The sequence below is a fragment of the Nesoenas mayeri genome (assembly GCF_963082525.1).
Source record: "Nesoenas mayeri genome assembly, chromosome: 1".
Classification (NCBI taxonomy): domain Eukaryota; kingdom Metazoa; phylum Chordata; class Aves; order Columbiformes; family Columbidae; genus Nesoenas; species Nesoenas mayeri.
In genome coordinates this window covers 17,595,167-17,619,356 of record NC_137541.1, presented here as the reverse complement: position 1 = coordinate 17,619,356, position 24,190 = coordinate 17,595,167, and the positions used below count along the sequence as shown (strand labels likewise).

Genomic DNA, 24,190 nt, shown 5'->3' with positions numbered 1-24,190 from the left:
TCATGAGCTTCAGTAAGATTTTGGGATCTTCAGCACTTCTGGAAAATCATACCAATGTTGTTTATTAAAATATAACATTAGATTTTTTTGTTGTTGTTTTAAACAAAATCCCCTTGATCAAAAGCTAGTGATAAGCTAAATAAATTATACCAACAAATTAATGGGAAACAAAGATGTCTGCTACCACAGCAGTTAATAGGGTATATAAGGTCCAACATGAGATACATGACAGCTAAAATGAACACTAAGTCAAAGAGAAGGAAAATAAGCTTCACCATTCCTTGAAGAAAGGATATAAATGGCTGGTCAAGTATATGTGATAATACTTTGTCTAATGAAGACATGCATTTTCCAGAAAAATGAAATAATGTTTATTTTGAGCAAAGGAAGCATCAGTCTCTCGGATGAAGAAGAAAGATTCTGTTTCAAGGAGGACAAAAACCATATTTCTGGACCCACCTGCAGGACTTTAGGAAGAGAAGCATAAGCCAGGAGTTTCCACCAACAATGGGTGCTCTGTTGAGGTTTGTCTAACAGACGCAACCTGAGAAATGTACTTTCTACTGAGAAAGAAAATCTTCTTAGGAAAAGATGGCAAATAAGCTGGAAAAGGGCATGCAATTGTTCTGATTTAAAACTAGGTTCAAATCACAGCTCTGCACTCTCATCCTCTCTCCCTCGCACCGGCTGTGGTGCTCATCAGCCTCCCCACTGGGCTAATCTGAAGAAAACTAACAGATACTGCCAAGGAGCAGGGGGTAACAGGAACTAGGAGAAAAATCTATTTCAGCAGTGAGACAGTAAATCAACTCATCAGTACTGTCAAATTCTATCAGTGTTGTTATTTGGTTTTTCGTATGCTTTTTGTATAATTTTGTAACTGTTTTGAATTTTACATGGTAGGATTATATGTTTGAATTTGCATTTATTTTCCATGGTTAGCCTCAAGATACCTTGGTAACGCTAAAGTTTTCCTCACAAAAGAAAAGGGTAAAGCTGTAAAGTAGGATGCCAGGGCACTGTAAACAGTACCTGTCTCACCCGCCTGGTCTGCGGTGTATCCAATGAGTCTGAGTGTGTGACTCACTTCAACTACATCAGCCAACTGGTGAGCTGACAAAACAGCAGCCAGTTAAGTGGTAACTAAACAAAAAGGTTTCCTGGCAGGAGAAAATATTAAGCTGTACACTTGAACTGTTAACACCCACATGGCACTTGCCACCACATATTTAAAATCAAAATAATGTACATAGCTGCTACCATGGGCTTTTTTTTGTTTGTTTTGTTTTTTGGTTTTTTTTTCCCTAAACAAGATTTTAGCTATGGAATTTACACCAGTATCTCTTCTGCAAATTATGTACCTCTATAGAGTTACTTACACATAGAAATCACTGCACAAAAGACAGCACAAAAAGGTAATTTATGTAAGATCATCAGCAGGAAAGCACTGTAATGAAAAATGCATGTATTCCATTCTACATGAAAAGTAAATAAAATGAAGTACTTACATGCCAATGAAAATTCTCATCCTGTTTAAAACAACAGTCAATATAACACCATGTTATCTTGTATTAGAATTATTTGATGGCATTGTTAGAAATTCCCTTCCAGCTCCAAACTGCGCAGAAATCAAGTGTCATTTTGAACTCAATATTTAAGCAGTTAAAAAATACAGATAGTTGAAACTAAACTCTGTTTAAGTATTGGTGTACAACAACTGATGTTCAAGACCTGTATTGTCATTTCTAGTCACGGATGAAGAGTACAGACTGGCTACCACCCCTGCACTGGCACTGCTTCTGCCCTCACAACAGAGAAATATGCAGCTGCATTAACAGAGATCTTAAAAGTGCGTCAAGGGCAACACACATTTTAAGAAACAAAATAAACCAAAAGAAAAACTTGATGCAAGCTTCAATAAAATGTCTTAAACTGAAGCAAGGATACTTTCTGAGGTTTTTGATGGTAAACACTTAAAATATTTATCTACAGTAGAACAGTACAGACACGGAGCATGGAGATACCCTCATCATTTCTAACACAATATGTTGAATCTTTTAAGTGAGAGTTCAAAGCCAACAAAAGTCAATTTCAAGCACACAATGGAATCTTTAAATTAGTGTCAAAACGCCTACCTGGCAAGGAATAAATATAAAACTAACTTGAATTTCACAAGTCAATAGAAAAATATTAAACACTTGTATATACTGTATAATTCAGCCATCATGCTATCTCATTTTAACAATCCTTTATGCTAAAAAAAGATCACAAAATGTAAGATAAAAATGCAAGAGATAATAAAAAGATAAAACCGAGGTCTTATGTTCGACTATTTTGGTTTGTGGAATCTTTCATACTGGAAAAAGTCTATGAACATTCATATCAATCAGTTTTACAGTTTTAAAATTCGAGTGTTTGGGGCATAACTTAACAAGCTATTTCTATTTTGAAAGAGTTTGGGGTATTTACAGCATTTATCTTAGGAAAAAAAATAGCAAAGCCCAAACAATGTGAAAAAGAGGGACAACCCACTCTCATTAAAATGCAATTCAGTTTAAAGAATAAACCAAACTAAATATTTATGAATAAGAAGCTTTCATAACATATCCTTCACAAGCAAGAAGCATAATGTCTTCCATTTTTCTACTTTTCAAAGTTCTGCTACAGAAGACAGTGATATATATTTTAGTGGATTTCACTTACAAAATACCAGAGTATCTGCCGAAGTGAGTGTTTGGGAACCTTGCCAAATTTCTCTTCCCCTCAACTCTAACCAGCTCAAGTACAGGTATTTTAGATTCACATATTTACTTCACAGAGCCTAACAAAACAACTGATGAATCCTAAATTAAACCAGATAGAAAATATGACACCAGGCAGAGTACCTCTGCTACCACACAGACCAAGACGGAGGTGGAGAGAGGTGTCCAATCCTATTCTCACTGAAGTCAACGGAAGAACTGCAACAAATTTTGAGAGACAGAATGCGGTTCTAACAGCTCCTGACAACAACAGTTATCTATCATGCTAGGAAATATATAACAGTGGACTATTTAAGTGTGCTGTCATTCACCTGAAAAACCCCTGCTGCAATTCATGAGAAAATGGGGCCTGCTCTAAGAATGACCAATCTGGAATTTAAGATAGCAGCAGCACAATATTTATCTTTCCACTGCAAACAGAGGAAAACACGCAGCTCAGTGAGACAAGCCATTATTTCAGCTTTGATAGGGAGAGGGAAGGAGAAAGGAGATAAAATGCTTTTTTCTGTGAAGACATCATCAGTAGGATCCTCTTGCTCAAGAGAGACCACTTATCTCTAATCCTTGGGAGTGGGGGGAAGCCATCCACCATCACCTTGGATTTCTGCAGGAAAAAGGGGATACAGAAGGCACTGCCGGTGCAGACATGAGGAAATTCAACAGTCCCACCTGCCGAAACTTACCCTCCGCCTCAGCCATTGCTGAGCCCTGCTGTGTCCTGGGACTAGAGCTGCCTGTACCCAGCGGCTTGGAAAATGCCCCATCTCTTCCCAGGAACGCAAGGTAGGTAAAGTCTGAGCAAAACCCTCATGTCAGCAGTGCAGAGGGGGCTGCAGTCCCTGCTCATCTTACATTGCAACAGGGTTAGTTCACCTTCTCTCTGAACTTGTACTGCAGTTAAAGGCATTTCTGTTTACAGTAATTCAAGTTTTCTCAATTTCCTGCATTAGGACACATGAGGTAGCATAACCAAACCAAACAACAGCATCATTGGCCTTCGGCTACAGTGAGGAAAAGCAGTTAAACATCTCCCCAGGTACTTTCTATTATTAGTAGAACTGGTCCTTCCATCTAAAGTTAAATTTCTTTCAAAAGTAAAATTTTCTATTGTATTCCTACCTCTACTAATTTGAAATCTCGCTTTCAAATCCAACATTGCAGGGGCATGCATAGCTAGCCCTTCCAAAAAACTTCTTCACCAATGCATCTCTAAATGACATTTTGGCCTATAGCAGACTTCAGTTAAAAACATGAATCGAAAGATAAAATTAACTGAACAAATTCAAGCTCTGAGTTGCTTTGCATTTGGAAAGCAGCACTGCTGATACGGTTGTAAATGATTGAACTAGAAATTATATGCCATAGAATGGCTTAGTGACAATTTATTCATGTAGGAATCTGTAACATTGCTTAACACTTCAGCAAAAACTTCGCACAAACTTTACCGGCTCTTGTAGGTTCACTGCACTTACTATCCATACTATCAGGCTGCTAAGATCCATATTATAGATTGATATTAAACTGGCTGTAAGTACAAGTGAAATCTGATAAGCAACTCGTGGAATTCCTTGAGGTTGTTTCAAAAAAGGGCTGGCAATATAGGTGACTGTCTACATTAAGATATCCCTACTGGTTTTAAACACACTATTCACCAAGAAGCGCATGTGAAACAGTCTGCTAAACAACACTACCTAGAAAACAGTACAGATCTGCTGCACTTGCTGAGTCAAAACACAGAATTACTCCTTCAGCATGTTTAATACACAAAAATAATCCCACTTACGTATAAGAATCCCATTTAGGTATAAGAATCCTTCACTTAAAACATACACTTGGAAATCCCATGTAAATAGATAAGTATTAAGCTTTTAAATAATATAAAGAAATACTGTAATACAGCAGAATTTGCTCAGAATTGGAATTCGATAATCAGAACCACTTATGGATAAAGATCCCACTGAAGTGTAACCTGACAGGTGCCTATGGACTAACGATAAGAAATGATGTCCTTCCAGCACAGCAACAGGTAATTTGAGAATGTAACCACACATCTGGGCTTCAAAAGAAATTTCTCAACATTATTGTAGGATCAAAGCTCACAGATGAGCCCAAAATATCTATTCCTTGGACACATATGGGTGGTTAACTGCATTAAGGAAGAGCTTTCACATAATTTTAGCACATTGATGAGACTAATCATCAATCACCAAACACAGTGCTAGAGTTTGCATGGTGAAGAAAAAAAAACAAACCTTGAGGAGTTAGAAATGCTGCAGCAATAGCAACAAAAGTTATTCAAATTGAGAGAAATTCATTACAGCGAAACAAGTAAATAGCTCAGTCTTTCAGTTTATCAGAAAGGTCTTATAAAGAATAAATATTTTCCACTGGAAGAAAATACCAGGCAGCAACAGATATTAAAATGAATAACAGATGTTATAATGAGACAAAGGAGGTAAAAGGACCCCACATGGAAACAACAGCTAATTCAAATCAGAAATTTGTTGAAGATTAACAACCAAATAAAACTTGCAAGGATACCCCTCTTAGGGCAGATTAATAGTGGAAGTGATAGATTCCTCATTTCTTAACATTTTCTTATTAGATTTGGATACCATACTACAAAATAAACTTCATTGAAAAAACTTACTGAATTAATTAAACATATAACCAGCAATTATTAACCCTCTAGTAGAGGTCGGGACAGATGGTCCAAGTGGACATTCTGGCATTAAAATGTATGAAACTAACTAAACATTCCTACATAAGCAGATGTAAAGAGACTAACGTTCAAAGATGTTATGTCTCTTTATGATATATAAATTAAGAGTTATTATCATATTTACAAAAGTAATTTAGTTCAAAATTGTTATGGAATTTAGTTTTTTATTTTATTTTTTGTTAACTTCAACAGCAAAGATAGTTATTGGGTATATTGTTTAAATACATAGTTAAAAATTGCAACAAGAAGCTACTGGAATGTCAAGTAACAGAACTAAGACTGGGTAAACAGTTTTTCTCTGATACCAATTCCTTCACTTGACAGTCTGGCAAGGAATTACTGAGGAAAAATTATTACCTCAACTAGAGGTCAGTAACATAAGGAGTGTTGTCTGGACAAACAATAAGACAGAAGGCATGGCAGAAGGATGAATGCTGAGAACAGAAGACTAGAAGCTGATATTGGACTAAGCAGTTAAGCAGACGGGCAGTAAGAAGCCTGGAACTCAGAATCGATGGAGGGTATTGATTAAGCACAATTCAATGTTTTTCTTCTCTGAAGAGACAGAAGGGAGCATTGGCATTAACCCATGCTTTGAGTGACTGTTCATTTTAGTACTAGAAATTATCATGATATCAAGTGCTTGGTTTGGAAGGGCAAGAAGACTGAAGTATTTCTAAGTGTTAATGATGACTGATGGCTTTTTCCCGTATCACAATGATTCTCAGATGATGCTAAAACAACAGGTTCAAGAACAGCCACATGCAGGCAAACAAACTGACATGTCCAAAACACATCAGAGTTATGGAGATTAAAAAACAGTACTTACTTGGTATGTGTCCCATAACCTGATGGTACAATGTAACGGGACTTCTCTCATCAGCAAGTTATTCATCCAACGGAAAGCAAATTGCAGGTATTTCACCTCATGCTGATCCAAGTGCCTATGAACTTGTTCTGCAGACAGAACAAACAGACATTTTACTGCAACTTTTCTGAAGTCCTTAAAAATCAAATGCACTGTCTGAAAAAATAAAATCCTTCTTCGATCCCAAGCCAATAAAATGTGGTGGTACAGGCAAACTCTTACAACTGAATGAAAATCCCCAAAATAGAAATGACTACCTAAACATTACACAGGATTTATTTTTCTGCCTCTAGATGGCTTAAACAACTGGTCTCAGTTATTCTATCTTAAGAAAATATTAAGGTCAGAGCTTTATAATATGCCACAAAAAATATACGAAGTTATAAAGTGAAATGATTAGGTACATATATCCTCACTCATTTCTCAGTCTATACATTATTTGGGGCAATACTACAAGAAGCAAGGTTTGCAAATAACATAATGGCTTCAAAAAATAAAGTGTTGGTAATAAACAGAAGACAACATTAAAAATATGAGGAAAATACATATAAAGGTTGCATTCACTTGCGACAAAAAAGTGAGATTAAAGTCTGGTAAAAAATGAGAACAAATTTCAATAATTTGCAACTTAAATAATTTCATAGTATAACAAAGAAAAAAACAGTAAAAATCAATGGTTTCTACATCAGTACTCGCTTGCACTATGCTTACTGTAGCACATTTCCTATTTGAAAGCTGTGATCATCACTTGCATGGGTTATTGCTAGAGCCAATAGAACTAACCTACTACATTGCTTTTGTATACTATAGCAGAATTTCCTCCAAAAAGGATCAGAGACATTCAGTTAACAGGTTTTAGCTCACAGGCTCAAGTATGACAATGGTATGGTGTAAATGACAGCTACTGCAGAAATGCTAATGTCTTATTTTGGATATTATGTATGACAATAAGTCTTCGTTAAAACCTAAATAAGACACTCTCATTGTCTTTCTTTATACAAATTCATTTCTGAGAAATTTTGCTATCCACTTCATCCTTCATCCACATTCACAGAGGTTTATTATTAGCAAAGACAACGAGTATATGGTGATCTTCCAAACTATCAATAGTGAGCTTTTTTAAAAATTAGACAAGTCACAACACATTACATCAAAGGTCCAAAGGTTATCTCCAATGGTGTCTAAAAAGAAATACCCATGGAAATGCATAAAGCACTGGTATTTCTGCACAGCACTTCTCAGCCTCTGTATATCTGTGGATAAAGCACTTTTCAGCAGACCTGGAATCCATGTTCCTAAAGTCATATACTTCTGTAATATAAATATAGAAAAATATACAAAACTGTTTATGCACATCTTAAAACTATCTGTTACTTTTCCTGGGAACTTTAAAAAGTTGTAGCTATACATAAAGATGTGTGAGTTTTTAAATTATTGATTTCATTTCTATGTATAGGACTAACCAGGTAATTAGACACTTCTGCTATACAATCTATCGAACTGCTACTGTGGGATGTAAAAAGGTAGAGAATGAGGGCGGAGAGGTAATGATCTTGTGCTCTTTTAAGTCACCTCATCATGTCCTGGATAATCCCTCTCCTTCTCTGTCATTAAGTGTAACGGAGAAGTATGACAGCATTACTAATGTATGCCATGCCTACATATTGTCGATATTTCTAACAACACATGAGAACTTTATAATGGATCTTCTACTGCCCATAATAGTTTCAGCCTTCCAGTCCCAAGAGCCTGGGACTAAAACTCTACAAACCCAATATCCTCCCATCACCTTCACCACCTTCTCTCCCAGGCTTTCAGCAAGGCTCATCAGCTGCCTCAGCTGGGGGAGAGATGACGGTCAATCTCCAGGCTTGGGCTGAGATCTGCATAAAGTGAGCAACCTGTACAAGTGTCCAGTCAGCACTCCAAACACAGCAGCTATCTGTTGGGCTTACTCTGCAGCCCTTCCTCAGGGCAAATAATTGAGAAATGTGCTTTATAAAAGTGACGGAATTCTGCACAGTGAAGACCTTTCTCCCTCTCTAAAACGTTGATTAAGCAAGTGCTCACCTTGAAAAGTTTTTGGAAGGAGAAGACAAATATGGTAATCACCTATGTTCTGCAACCTTAGAGAAATAGGCTTAAAAAAGGAAGAGGGCAGCTTATATGTAGAAGTCCACATTTTTAACATAGTGCAAGCTTCAGAAGCCTTTGTATTTTCATTTTCTACACAGAGGCCTTGCAGGCCTCTAAATTCTAAACAGCTGGAATGGAATGGAATAGCATAGAAATTTCAGTTGGAAGCGACCTACAATGATCATCTAGTCCAACTGCCTGACCAATTCAGGACTGTCCAAAAATTAAAGCATTGTCTAAATACCTCCTAGACACTGACAGGCTTGAGGCACTGACCACCTCTCTAGGAAGCCTGTTCTGGTGTTTGATCACCCTCTTGGTAAACAAATGCTTCCTAAATGTCCAGTCTAAACCTCTCATGGAGCAAATTGGAATCATTTCCATATGTCCTATCACTGGATACTAGAGAGAGGAGCTCAGCACCTCCCTCCCCACTTTCCTTACTCAGGATGCTGTAGAGAGCAATGGGGTCACCCCTCAGCCTCCTTTTCTGCAAACTAGGCAAACTTTGCCACTCCTCATAGGACACTTCTTCCAGTCCTTTCACTAGATTTGTTGCCCTCCTCTGGATACCTTTAGGGACCTTCATACCCTTCTTAAATTGTGGGGCCCAACACTGCACACAGTGTTCAAGGTGAGGCTGCACCAATGCCAAATACAGTGAGAAGAACACCTCTTTTGAGCAGCTGGTTGTGCTGTGTTTGATGCACGTCAGGGTGCAGTTTGCCCTCTTGGCTGCCAGGGCACACACCGCTGACTCCTACTGAGCTGCTGCCAACCAGTACCCCCCCCAGACCCTTTTCCGCAGGGCTGCTCTCCAGCCACTCCTCTCCCAAATTATACTTGCACCTGGAGTTACAGATGCAGAATCCAGCACTTGGACTTGTTACATTTTCAAATGTTCAATAAATCACTGATGATTGCCCATGCTCCAATCTATGCAGATCCCTTTGCAAGGCCTCTCATCCCCTAAGAGAGTCAACAGCACCTCCCACTTTGGTATCATCAGCAAACCTGCTAATGCTGCATTTACCTCCTGCACTCAAAACATTGATAAAAGTATTGAACAGAACCAGCTGTAGAACTGTACCCTGAGGAACACTACCGGTGACCAGTCACCAGCCAGATGTGACCAGTGCAGCCAGATGTAGCCTCATTTGCTGCAACGCTCTGAGCCCTGCCCTTCAGCTGGGTCTTCACCTGGCGTTCCATTGTTGGGTAAGTTTTTCAAGACAAGTACAGAATTATTACCATGTATCTGCCTTTGCTCTCAAAAAATTTAGCTGTAAGTTAAATATACTGCAGTGAGATACTACGTTAAATTTATTTTTTAAATATCACATTTAGATACCTATATTGCAGACTATGATAATTAGATAACCCACTACATCAAGCAGGATGGAAAAAAGTCAGTTTTATATCTAACTGAAGTTAGTAACTCACAAACGTTTTTGTTCTTCACACTGCAGAAACAAATTTCATTCGGTTGCTTGCAGCAATTGAAACTATGTAATGAAGAACAATAAATTGTGCTAGTTGTGAAATTTCAACTACAGTTGTTAATAGGCATAATGAATTTTTTGAAACTTGCTTTCCAGTCTAAACCAGGTGAAAAATAGACTAACCTCTGTGCATTATATACAATTGATGCAAGACTAGAATGGAAGATGCATCGACTAAAAAAAGCTAATTCTTCCTACTTTGTAAGTAATCGTGAGTAGAGGCTATTTTGCTGATAAAGGTAATTTGGACAGTCATAATCTAAATTTAAATTTTCCATTTCAGTGAAAATAAGTACATGTGTGCAATGAACAAGCAAGATATATAATTACTGTCAGCTTTCAGAAAGTATTTTCTAAAAAAATAGTTCTACTGAAGTTTCTGATAGTAAAATTATTTTACAGTTTTTAAAAAGGTTCTATTATCAAAATTCAAACGAAAGATGAACTACATTTAATAAGTTTCCCACTACTTTCAATAGATCTATATATAAAGTTTGGGGGAAGCAAGTCTTCTGATTAGAAAATACATTATATAGATGCATTCCAAAGTAGCATACTGCCAATAATATGTACTCTGTATATAAAAAGTATTAATAACTATTTATATTTTTAATAAATACACTTCTTGGATATATTAGTGTGAATGACTGCATTTAGCCACTGTAAACAGATGCTTCTTAGGGCAGAATGACCTAAACATATAAAATATTTACTGGCAATGTTTAACGTCAGCTCCTCATGCTGTGTTATTGATTTCACAATTCAAGTTGTATGTGACTATAGTATCACAAACTAAAGCCACGGCTGAGGACAGAAGTAACTTGTCCTAAAGCACAACTGCACTGCTGTCCTGTCTGGGGATACTGACAAAATGAGTGTTTAGGAAAGTGTACATACAAGTTAAGAGGAACAGCAAAATAATAGTAAAATTATGTGTGAATTGCCAAATTACAGTGGCAGAGCGTGGTTCCATGGTATCCATCTGCATAACTTTTTACTTCAGAATATTAGCCTTTCGGTGTTGACTTAAAGATTCCCACCAAGCCTAGCAATTTTTTCTGACGTTGGACTTTAAATGATTTTCAAAAGTGTCAAAACTGTCTAAAGTTCGGTTTTTACTTGTGTTTCATACCCTGGGCATGTCATTTTTAACTTCATTTTATCAAAACTTTATACATATTCCATTGTAAATATAAAAAGCACTAATTGTAGCTTAACTGCATTTCAGATAATTTTTAACAAATCTCTAATAAACAGGCCTTGTAGTTCAACAAAAGGAAGAAAAGTGTGTATTCTCAAGAAGAGCTGCACAATTCTTCTTGAAATGAGTACAATAGCTACAAGAGTAACTCACTCATCTGGTACCCATCCAAAATGAACAGTAAAATAATGGAGCCAACCTTTGCCACAGAGGCCTATTGGCACTGCCATTTACATGTGGAGTGACGTTTGTACATTGCTGCTTAATGTACAAAAATGTGCTAAAGAAATAAGCTTGCGCTCCTATTTTCCAGTGGCACTACAGCAGGATTTTATTCTTTCTCAACCATGCCTACAAAGGCAAGCATTCCAGACTAATTCAGAGACTAACATAACAGAAGACAAGCTGAAGAAAGCAAACGGGGTGAATCACTGATACACTTCAGAAAACAATTTCCATGTCTACTAGAGGTGAGAATTTCCAATGTCTAATTATCTCAGTTTTTAATTAGTCACCTTGGTATTTTCAAAAACAGCTGACATTGCAAATCAATAAACAAACATTGTAATCGATAAACTTTCTATAAACTTCACAATAATAACACGGGTACACATAATAAGAAGGCAATCTTGCTGTTAAATTCAGGTTAACATCTTTCCAGACACCTTTTAAAAAACTGATTAATAGACCAGTATGATTCAAGTTTCTCCTCCTGTTTTCTCTCCATCAGTAAAAAAGATACAAATCCAGCAAGTTTTCAGATGCAGATTTTTTTTTTCCTTAGGAAGCAGTTTTGAAAATAATTTAACTAGTTGAATTTAGAATCCAGATACCTTTCTTCCCATATTACGTCAAATGTAGTAAGAAATTATTTATTACTTAACTCTCTCAATTTGTCAGTCAATGGTGATAATGAAGCTTCATAATATAGGTTATAGCAAATCCATATTTAAACTTTTAAAATGTCCTCTGACAGTCAAAATGTTACAAAGTTCATTACCTCATGGTTGATCAGATTTCTCCAATACACTACCATGCAATGGTTTAATCTCCATTCACAAGGGATGTGCTTGCAAGCCTGGAATTTGTTGGATCATTCGATTAAAACCAGTAAACTGCACTGTCACAATTTGTGTGATGTTGAGTAGGCAACAACGATGTTTCCCTCCTTGTGCAATCTTACAAATTCTTCACTACAGAAAAGTTTTCATGGCCCAGTCCATTACAAGTATGAGATGTTATGTACAATCTAAGTGAACAGTGTAAAGTAACATATCTTTTCCAGTTTTTTCATAACGCTGTGACCTGATATTTGACTGACAGCTTCCAAGTACCAGTTTCATCTACAAAATTTTAGTACTGTTTCCTTTATTGTGCAAAGCAACCAACCACTAGATTTTCTTCTCTGTAATGCAGTACTACAGTAGGCATTTATTTCGACTTAGCTGAATTTCCTAAAAGTGTGGGTAGCTATTAAAAAAGACAGTACTGTAACACAAAAAAACCCTACATAACCTAGAGGAACACTGCTTACTAGAAACAGTGTTACCCACAAGGGTTGTCCCTGCATCCTGCACTCATGAGACCAGAACCTCCTGAAAAGCTGTGACTGCTAAAGGTTCACAAACATTTGACAGAACTGGGTTTCATAACTATTGCCTGCAAGCTCCCAGATCTCTGTAGAGAACAAGCATCCCTTCGATCGCGTCAGCCCTCGTATGGCTATGGTCACCCATGCTCGTCTTCCATCATCTTGCAGCACTCTTTGCTCCAGTCCAGATTCACAGACTGTTGATTAACATGCAGCAGTTCACGCAGCTGCATTCATTCAGTTAGGGACTCCATAACCAACACATCCACCACCAGTTCATCTGTACTGTCAATTCAGTCAAGACAGTAAAAAAAGTTGAAATCTTTTCTGCTACACCTAGATCCTTTAAACATTGCCATTTCCTTCAAATTATAGCTCTCTCCTACTGAAACTTGCTGTCTAAAAGAAGGAACTTTGTTATCAGTAAATGACTGCTTTCTTTTAAAATACCCTACTTATCAAAAGCAAATCTCTTCCTAGATCATTTCTACATTCTTCAAATCCAGTATGTTTAAGAGAGATAAAGGTAAGAGTTTGGAGTAAAATCTCAACACCACATGGTGCCAGACATAGAGTAAGGTTTACAACCTCCCAATCTGAACTAATGAAAGTCTGAACAAAAGTAACTCTGTCAAGACTACACCTTAGCAATGAGGTATTATTAATTATTTATATTAATTTCTATTAATATACATTAATAACAGAAGTTCCTGATGACTGAAAAAGACATTCAAAAGATCATAAATGTGCACTTGAAGACAAGATGTCATTATGACACACAATTCTGCTTCAAGTAATAGCAAGGATCCGAATAAAAGATTTACATGCTGATTATACCTTGTTCCAGAATTAGTTTGCTTTTTGTACCTGGCTAACATCATCCATTGTGAGAAATATAATAAAAGCATTTTAAAAATATGAAAAAGTATGACTGGCACAAACACAGAAGTATTACCAAATTATACTCTCTTCATGGCGTACAATTTAGAGACAATGATCTATTTGAATTTAGCTCACTAAATGCACAGCTAGTAGCTATAACTGAGAAATAACTTCTTTACACACAAAAGATACAGCTGATACTCCAATACTAAAAAGTCCAAGACATTGATCCCAAAGCAAAATAAGAAAATACTGATGAAGGGAGGGAAGGGGGGAAGACCTGGTTGCCCCAGAGAATCAAACGCACGTAACAACTCTGTGGTACTCAGTGCAAAATGGAGGAAACTATTAGGAATAACAGTCAGCAGCAATCAAGGAAGATCTACCATTCTAGCTAAAAGTTAAAAATATGGCCTGTGTTTCCAGGTGGAATTCTAACTTAATATTCAAAGTACAATAAATGGTGAGAAATACGTTCGATGGGACACTTGTACTGCCAGATAGTATTCACTGGACTTCCACAGCCTCTTTTTCTAAATCATAACTGTGTGCATTCATAACAGGGTTTATGCCTAATATTTTTTTAAATTCACCATCACATGAAACTTCCTTTTTTTTGTTTTTACTTTGCCACAAAAACAGTAAATCTTGGCTATTTAAAAGTTAAAGTGTTTACAGAGGTCAGGAATTTACAAATGATTTTACAGTCAGTCTCAACTCTCACTAAAATTTCTGAACTCTGTAATGGAACACAAATACAACCTCCATGGTAAAACACAAAAACATGATTTAAAAGACATATTAAATAATTATAATGTCCAGTGAACAGCACTTAAGAGTGGATTAAAGTACAATACAGTAATTGCAACCATAAAACCAGATAAAAAATAACTACTGGTGAGCTAATAAAATGGCTTGGTTAAAATGAAAAATAGTTTTATGGCACAAATTAAAACAATTATGAAATGTTTGCGAGATTTTTAATCACTTCAGCATTAAGCTGACATATAAAGATGGACCAACACAGGTGGTCCTTATTAATCACTAATTTTCAACAGCAGCAGTACCATCTAAATAAATTCTATTTCCATTTCCAATTCAAAATGCTTCTGCATGGTTAAATAATACCTTGAACTATTACAATTAGAGTTCTTTTTTCCAGATAATTCAATGCAATCCTAGTTCAAAATTATAGGTGTCAGTAAAATGCTTTACAATATAATTAAACAGGAACATAATTTTGCACATACAATTAAGCATTCTTTAACCATATTTAAAAAAAAAATCATTAGCATGACTGAATACGTAACAAAGATTGATCAAATGTCACCTATTACCACAGTTTCATCTTCAGTCCATTGTACGAATACCCAAGATTCAGATTAAAAACCAAATTACTTAATATTTATCTATTATGTTATATTGAACAAATCACCTTTTCTGTGAGTTCTTATTAAACAACAGTTAGTTGCTTAATAAGAAAACATATCAGCCTTGGTTGATATTTTGCCTTTTTGAGATTCAGATTTTCCTAAGCATAAAAGCAAACCAATTTTTCTCTGCAGGTTAAAAAGTTCAATCAGGACAGAAACTGAATGTCCTTGAGCAACTATGGAAGTATCAAAGCTACTTAACAGTTATCTCTAAGTACTTTTTGGGTTTAACTCATCAAATGAAACTCTGTTCTGAGCATAACCATGAAATATTTGTGTTTGAAGCATTGCACAGTTTTATGGGAATAGGCTTTTTTAACTCTTGGGACAAGAACCTGCTGAATATCACACACCAACTCAACACTCAGAGGAGTAACTGTAGGAATCCCAAGTGGAGTGGGGACATTGAAAAATTCAGCAGCCCAGAAATAAAACAGTCAGGCATTAAAAAGAATCATTCCAGCAGCACTAATCTGATTCTAATGAAGGATGTTTTATAAACATCTCCAATTAAATAAGAAACCACAAGATACATAAATACTAAGAATTATATCAACGAACCTCTTAGACACATCCACAGCAAATATTTCAAAGCATGACAAGTACACAAAATGATTCAATTAAATAAGCTCTTTCACTGTGGATAAACAAAAATACATATAAAACAAAAACAACTTTAAAACTTGATTTCCACATGTATACCCACAACACATAAATACATACAACCAATTAATATTTCAAATTTCTATGTGCATAAATAGCTAAAATACATGCAAACTACAAATTTAAGGCCATAACATGGAAGTACTTTAATGTAAGTCCTTACTTGTGGCATTATTTAAAGAACTGCAGACATTACATTTGTAATCCAAGACAGAAATAAGTAAAGTGTGATTAGTGTAGCCAAGATTAATTTGTTCAGAATACTAAACCAAAACACATTATCTAGTTTGTGTTTTATTTGAAGTGAATGAAACAAACACATTTACAATATGGCAGCAATAAAAAGAAATAGGACTTGCAAAATCCTTAACATAACAGTTTTTTAAAAGGTGAAAGAACATTTTAACCGCACCTAAGCAGAAGTACAAACATCTTCCAAACAATACTATGTAGTATTTAATAAAGCAAACATTCTTTTAAATAATTCAAATATAACAACTTTAATTTTGCACTCAAAATACTTTCCTTTCCTCTTGAAAAATGTAGATTTTTTTTTACCATATTAAACTGGAAATAAACCAGAACTTGTCCTAATTAAAAATATGATGTGTAAGAATATATGTAGTAACCCTCCAAAACAGATGACCAGAAGATGCATTCACAGTGGACACAGCAGAAATACTGAAACATTGTTGTGCCTTTGGAAAATATAGCTGAATTCTAAATAAACTTTCTCATGGAAGTGTCAAAATGCAGCACTCCATGTTCTTCCACATATTTCCACTACTTCAATTTTCAAAAGAAAAGGGGTAAAATATATTTTAGTAATTCTCTGCATTTTTATTTTTCTACTTCTTGTTACTAAAATCCAAAGGCCAATTCTACAATAAGACGGGTGATCACTGGTGCGAGAGTCTGAAACACTAATAACACACAATTTACTTAACTACAAGAAAATATAAGCACAGATCAGGGTGTGCAGAACACTGATGCAAACTTGAGGAGTTTTTCTATAAAAGACATAGAAAAAACCCTCACAGAAGATGCAGAATATTTATATTCAGTTACCAATCTGCTTTTGTAGTTTATTGTAATGCTAATGAGAAGCTCACATTTAAACAAATAAACTTATAATAGGCTTCTAAAACTGCCTTCTTGCTGATTTAGGGAAAATGCCACACATTTTGACATTTTTATCAATGTTTATGGAAACCCAAAACCACTTTTGGCTACAAATGCTCAGCCTTCTCCAAACAGCTAACTCAAACTCTAATGTAACTACCAGATGCCTTACAAAAAACTGAAGAACTTGAGACTCTCTCAAGCATGGAAACCAACCAAGGTAGACATTTGTACATTCTCGAAACACAAATCCTGAATTAATTTTGGTATTCCTACACCATATTGCTTTGCTTTCAAGCCTAAATGAAGCAAAAGTGGAAGACTGTATGCCACATGGACATGACCTTTTACAAACCATGAGAGATGGTTCATAATTTTAGAGCAGAAAAGCTCTACTGACATTACAGGAAACAGCAAAGGTGATTAGTTGTAACAAATTCCTTATATTATTGAGATATCTATTGATCCTCCCTTTCAATATTTTTGTATAATTCCTAGAACAATCTGAATGATGATGATGACAAGGAGATAAATGAGATTGAATAATGCTTTATCTTCAAATTCCATCTGGTCTATAACAACGTTCAATTAACAAACTCAAAAATTCTATTAAATTCATGATTCATCAAAATTATTTTCTGGAGTTCAAGCAGACTGAGATTATGATTAAATTAACAGAGTAACTGCGCTGCTTGAAGTCTACTGCAATGTTCTGCAGCGTAGACACAAGGACAGTTACTTTGAGAAGAGCTGTGATCCATGAGGCTGAGTTACTGAAGGTTGCTTGAATCACTAACACCATCCATTAATGCTTTCCAAAGGGCGAGCATCACTTTTCATACACTGGTAATCCATTACTATTAGCAAACAAGCTGTACAAGCTTCATCTATTCACGCAGCTACTTACGATGTTAAGATTCTCTTCAACATGCAGTTAAGCAGCATCAAGAAAATAATGTGACATAGTAGCAACAGGAATATTATTTCCTTCCACAGTAACCTTAATTAGCACTTAGGATATTTACAGTAAATATAGATTGTGATATTTCCTTTTTATAAACAAAGTTACTGAATTCATATCAACTATACATTTCCCTTTAGCTACAGTATAGCAGACCCAGTATATAGATAAAAACACAAACACAAAAAGAAATGGAGAAGAGTAAGGCACAATAACATAGTTTAATCGGATTATATTGTAATTCCACCAAAAAGCCAATGAGGTCAGGAACCATTAACTGAGACATCCAGAAGTTTATGAAATCATAGGAGTACCCATTCACTATTGCCTATCTAACAACTAAAACTTTATTTTATTCTTATGTGTACTTGGATATATTTTTCTGGCAAAAGAAAGTAATTGAGAGGACAGTCTTCTAGACAAAAAGAGCAGCCTTAAGAATGTTGAAAAATCCAAAACTTTAACTAGACCACTGAATTACAAGGGTTGTGATCAGCAGTATGAAGTCCAATTGACAGCTAATTATTAATGGCATTCCTCAGAGGTCAATACCAGGGCCAGTACTATGCAAGACGTTCATTAACAGTTAATGATGGCATAAAGTGGAATCTGTGTGTGTGGATGATGCCAGATTGGAAGGAGTGATTGACATCCTGAAAGTCCAGGCTACTATTTGGAAGGATCTTGGCAGGCTGAAGTAATGGCTGACAGCAACCTCCTGAAGTTCAGGAGAAGCCAATGTCCTGTATCTGGGATGGATCAGCCTCATTCAACAGCACTGACCAGGCACCAACTGGCTGGAAAGCAGCTCTGCCAAGGAGGACTCGAGGTTCCTGGTGGGCACCAGGCTGTGCCCAAGTCAGCAGCGTGTCTTTGCAGAAAGGCAAGTCAACATTATACTGGGCTTTATAAGCAAGTGAGAAGTCAACAGGCCAGGAGAAGTGATTCTTACTCTGTATTCACAACTTGTGAGACCATGTCTACAGCATTATGTCTGGTTCTGGGACACGGACATAGAAGAGCAAGCCCAGTGGAGGGCACCCAAGGTAGTTAGGCAGCTGGAGCACTTTACACATGAAAGGAGGCTGACAAATGGATTTGTTCAGCCTTGAAAAGTCTATTAACAACTGCAGCTATCTAATGGAAGGGTTTACAGAAGATGGAGTCAGTTTCTTTTTATATGTACAGAGAGATTAAAAAAAAAAAAAAAAAAGGGCAGAGGACATCAGTCCAAGGAAAAATTCTAACTATTTATATAAAAATTTCACAATGACAGTAGTCAAAGCCTTAAACAGCCATACCCAAGGAGGCTGCCGAATCCCCATCCCTGCAGTTACTCAAAGCTCAACAGGGCAAGACTGTGCACAGGCTGATCTAAGTTGGTTCTGTCCCCTTAGACAGAGAGAGGAGAGCAGAGGTTTGGAACGCTGCCTTCCAGCAGCCCCATTCAACATACAAAGTTCTAGTTTTCCACAACGTCAATTACATCAAAATCCTACTGGCTTCCTTTTCAAACAGCAATGACAGCTTTTTAAAACATGTCATACTTTCCACAATGAAACACATGTAATGAGATTTCTCTCACTCTGAAGCATTATAATCCCCATTATTTTTATCACCTTTTCTACATACAGTACAGGTATGTCATATGGACACCACACACTGTAAAATACACCTGCTATAAGATGATCAATTCCTTAACATCAGGATTTTCCTTTGCTTTCTCCAACCACACCGCTCAAAACAAGGAAACCAATTTCTCCTACTCAGCCATGTAAACAATCCAGAGTTAAGATTAATCCAAGATGTTACTTTGGAAGTATTTAGGACAGTCCAAAAAATCAACATTAACCAGCAAACACTCATGATGTCTACTAAAAACCACCAGAAAAAAATTCTAGTGTAGAAAGGTGTTGTGCAGTAACCATCTCAACTTCTTCAAAAACTTGGCAGTTATCTGCAGTCACAGACACTGATACACAATCTGCCACGAAGTAGAGTTCAAAGTAAAATATATATTGTATTGGTTGCCTCCTTTATCAAATACTATACAATTTTGACCAAAAAACATTGAAGGAAAAATTTTATCCACATACAGAAAAACAAATAAACAAATACAGTTTTTGATGCAGGACTACTTCAACAACATCTTATTACATACAGTCCTGTAAAGACCTCACAAAATTATTTTAAATCAGATAAAAATAGGGAACACACACTTTCAGTTACAATGTCTTATAAAGGATAGTTTAAGAAAAGACATTTATTTGCTACAACTGGTTTTTTTTTTTTTTTCAATTTAAGTGTAAATCCTTAAAAATAATGCTTCCCAAACCTAACCACTGAGAAAAGTTATTTAACAATATCCCTAACAAACTGAAGGTACAAATAAGACTTCAGCATTTCTTTCTTAGAATCTAAACAATAATACATTGTATTACAATTAATACTTTAATTAAACAAAACAATAAGGTTGATTATCAATATGGGATTTTTCATTTTTAAAACTTGGTTAAAGAATCTGTTTATACAAATGTTAATTGATCAACTTCAATAAGTCTATTTATAGGCATTACAATTATGCACTTCATTTAGTATACTATCAATTGCTTCTATAAATTATTGAACCACTAATATTGATATAGGCATAAAACGACATAAAAAGTCACACTGCAAGCAGTTAAGATTATTTTCAAAGTAACAATACACTGCTTTAAAATATTTTAATATATATTTTTACTACTATATATACCGAAGTATCCCCTTCTATTTTACATATTCATTTACATTTTAAGCAAAAAAATACATCTACAACAAAAAGTTTTACACACATTCACACCGATAATCTTCCATAAACATTCTTCTCCTGCCCTTAGTTTTTGATCAATAAAAATACTGTAATATTCTAAAAGGGCACAAAGAGCGTTATCTAATACTCCAGATGTAAACGCATGCAGGCCAAACAAAAATCTGCTATAGTAAGCACTGGCACAAGAAAAACTCACAGTACGTGTAATGAAAAGATGGAATTAATCTTTCCAAGAAGATTATCAAATATTAAGCTACTCGAGAAATATTTTTCTGTCTCATCATTGACAGGCTAGTGTCACAAATATATGCCTGGTTCTGCTTGGCAAGATTTTTTTAATGCTCAGTTCATTAATTTAACAAACTATCAGGAGAGTATGTTTAGAATGGGCAAGCATTATCTCTTGCATTTCATTTAATTAAACTCTGCTCTAGCAATCTGACAGTCAGCATTTCATGAAGGGAATTATTTTAAGGATGAAGGTAGAGAATATTTCAAAGTGTCCTGCTAAAACATGAAAGCATAATCTAAAATTACCCCTGCACACACTGTAATTTATCTATAATATTAAAGATGTTATTTCCAGAGTTCATAATTAATTGGATTCCACAGAGAAATTATTCAGGCATTCCAGATAGCAAAATGATGCACAAAGGCACAAAACACAGTGCCGAAGGACAACCATAAACAACCATTGTGACTTGCCCGAATTACAACAATCATCGAGTTTAATGTGAAATGAATACTGGCTGCCTTTTGTACGTGGTCATTACTCTGCTGCAAAGAAATTGCCATTGAATTTTGATTATATTGCCTTAATAAAAAGTAATGAAAGTGGTTCATGCTCTAGTGGCTTTCTTTTAAATGCTACAGGACAGTGATCTAGCAAAGGCCAGTGTGTCACAAGCTGATTGAGTGTGACACCTCATCTGAGGCAGGCGATGTCACCCACCACTGTAGGTAACTACAGCGATGCTGGCTTGACTTCTTCCAAACATTTTAAGTAAACGCTTTCAGTAAAACACTAGTTAGAAATCACGTTAACTTTTAAGACTTACCATCAATCCGACTAACAAGTTCTTCTAACATTTTCACTTTCTTCTGAATTCCTGGCTGTGCAAATGTGTAGTTATCCTGAAGAAGAGACCATATAGAAGTATAAGTTCGTGGGGGAATAAAAAAAAAGTTTATTTTCCGTCAATTACTTATCTCAACCCATGTATTTTTCTGTGTTTTCTTAAGGTGTTTGCATTTTGGTTTTATATTGTCTAGGTCTGCTTCTACAGTTAAGTAGTATATCATCACATTGTGTAGTTCTACTTTGAGTCCGTCTCTCAGTATATATACCCTATTGCTACTACTGCACCGATTGCTCTCTACTTGCTAATCTAATACCCCGAAGTTACATCTTTATTGCAGAAGTCCAAGTAGCTTTAAAAGGCTGTCATCTTAAATGCCAAAATGTGCCACGCTAGAGATTTTTTTAGGATGATTTTTCATTCCTCATAAATTTATAATTTCATCAAAAATGATGTAAGAAATATGACAATTTAGACCCTAATCAGTGACAGGACAAGAATCTGATCTTTAGAAGTTCATAATGATACCTTCCAGCAGCATAAGAAATCAAAAGTCTATTTCAACCGTGTCACGACTGTTCTGAACCCAAGGTTATAGTTAATATCATGAATCAAAATCTAACACACAAATTATATAGATAAAATGCCACGGTATTTGCATGTATTTGTTTGAATGTATTAACTGCATTTTTTATTTTTGGATTGCAGCTCTATATTACAGACTATAGTTTGAAATAATGAGTAAGGTATCTCCACTGTAACCCCAAAGTGATAAACCATTTTAAATAGAGATATTATTTAAATACACAGCAATGTTTCTGATATTTAGTTGACAATCCCTCTACACAGCCTATTTTGTTACCGTTTTCTATATAGACAGATTCAAGAAAAGAAAATTACCAATATATATTTTAAAAGAAAGTTGCTGTGTAAAATTGTTTTCATGTAACCACCACACACACAGAAAATCAGGGTAAAAGATTTTTTGTATCAACTGCTATTGTTTGGATAATTCCTTTATGAGAATCAACTGGAGAGCTGAACAACTGTTCAAAAAAATCATCCTAAAATTTTTCACTGATGTTGGACTATAGTTTTTCTTGATTTTTTATTTTAACACGGCACTAAGGGGATTAATATCAATGCATTTTTATGTATCTTGAGAGATATTTCTTTTTGTAAAAAGGCTATTTTTACTTTCTTGACTATATCTACATTTCTGAAAATTTTTATTTGTTTTATGAAATTTATTCTTCAAGTTGTATAAAACTGCCATAAGGTGTAAAATCTAAAAGTTCACAAGGGAAAATTATGCTCTGATAATTCTTTTTATTATAGTACATAAGCCAACAACACGGATTTACTGTATCAAAAAGTCTATTATGTGGTCTGATCACTTGTAACTGACCACAGTAGTAACTATTTCAAAAATTATTGCAAAGTTCTCTACTGACCTAGCAGTAGCACTTTTACAGTATTCAACATTAGAAATCAATGCATAAACCAAAACAGTGTTGATTAGGAAGCAACAACAATTCTCTGAATTTTGGAGTTTTCCACAGGAATCATCAACTAAAATAGGCAACCATTTCATCTTGCTGGCGTTGTCTCTCAAATAGAACATGAGTATCCTCAGCAGTGCAACAAAGCATCAAAATTAAAAGAATGGAAAGTCTTACATAGAATTCAAATCTACTATAAACTTATTCTGGGGACAGGGGAACTATTCCATGCACTGGGACACTACCTTTTATACCAGTCTGACACACTCTTGTATTAGTCATGAACCATATCCAGGATAAAGCTTCTATAGGAAATAGTATATTCATTTCCTTTACAGAACTTACTCTAACAATGAAAACTGTATTCAATTTTTTCTCAAATCTTTAAATAAATAAATAAAATAGTATATAAAGAAAGTTAACTGGTATTTCTAGAAGTAGTACTGTACTCAAAGTACAGCAATATGGTACACAATTATTTAATCTATAACGGATCCAGTGTAAAAGTATCTTCACGTATTTAACACTGAAAGCCAAGACAGAGCTAAAACACCACTACTTTGATCATTAGTGGTCATTCAGTCCCCAACAGTTATCTATGAATCTGACACTGTCTTCTCTCTCACACCATCATTTACTCCGTACACACCGGGAAATGCAACCCAAAACTGCCATCTTGGATTTGAAAACAGGTAAGTTTGCTCTTCATTATATTTGATCTTTTGCCTATCCATTTATTTTGCTGTTCATTATTTCATCTGCAATGAACACAGCTGGGAGTCACTCTTGTGCTGACTCATCTAACCGGGAAGATCTTTCTTTGTTGGCTCCCCCAGTCCTCTCATTAAACCATGCTGTCCGTGTTCCCTCTTATGACACTTGTAATTGACTTTCCGCAGTTTGTGAAACTGTGAGAAAGACTTTGTAAACATAAAAAGTATTCTGTTATCTACTATT

General features: G+C 35.5%; 1 protein-coding gene across 3 annotated transcripts in view; it reads right to left on the bottom strand.

Annotated features, from left to right (window-relative positions):
• TBC1D22A (TBC1 domain family member 22A) overlaps positions 1-24,190 on the bottom strand; it is a 164,011-nt gene that overhangs the window by 65,544 nt on the left and 74,277 nt on the right. For 2 of the 3 annotated variants that reach the window (XM_080343458.1, XM_080343459.1), the window contains exons 10-11: positions 21,711-21,786; positions 6,314-6,441 (exon numbers count right to left, since the gene is read on the bottom strand). In XM_080343458.1, coding sequence (XP_080199584.1) covers positions 6,314-6,441; positions 21,711-21,786 — 204 coding nt within the window. Of the gene's footprint in view, positions 1-2,885; positions 2,961-6,313; positions 6,442-21,710; positions 21,787-24,190 lie in introns of all 3 variants that reach the window. The other variant, XR_013922065.1, reaches the window with a different exon arrangement.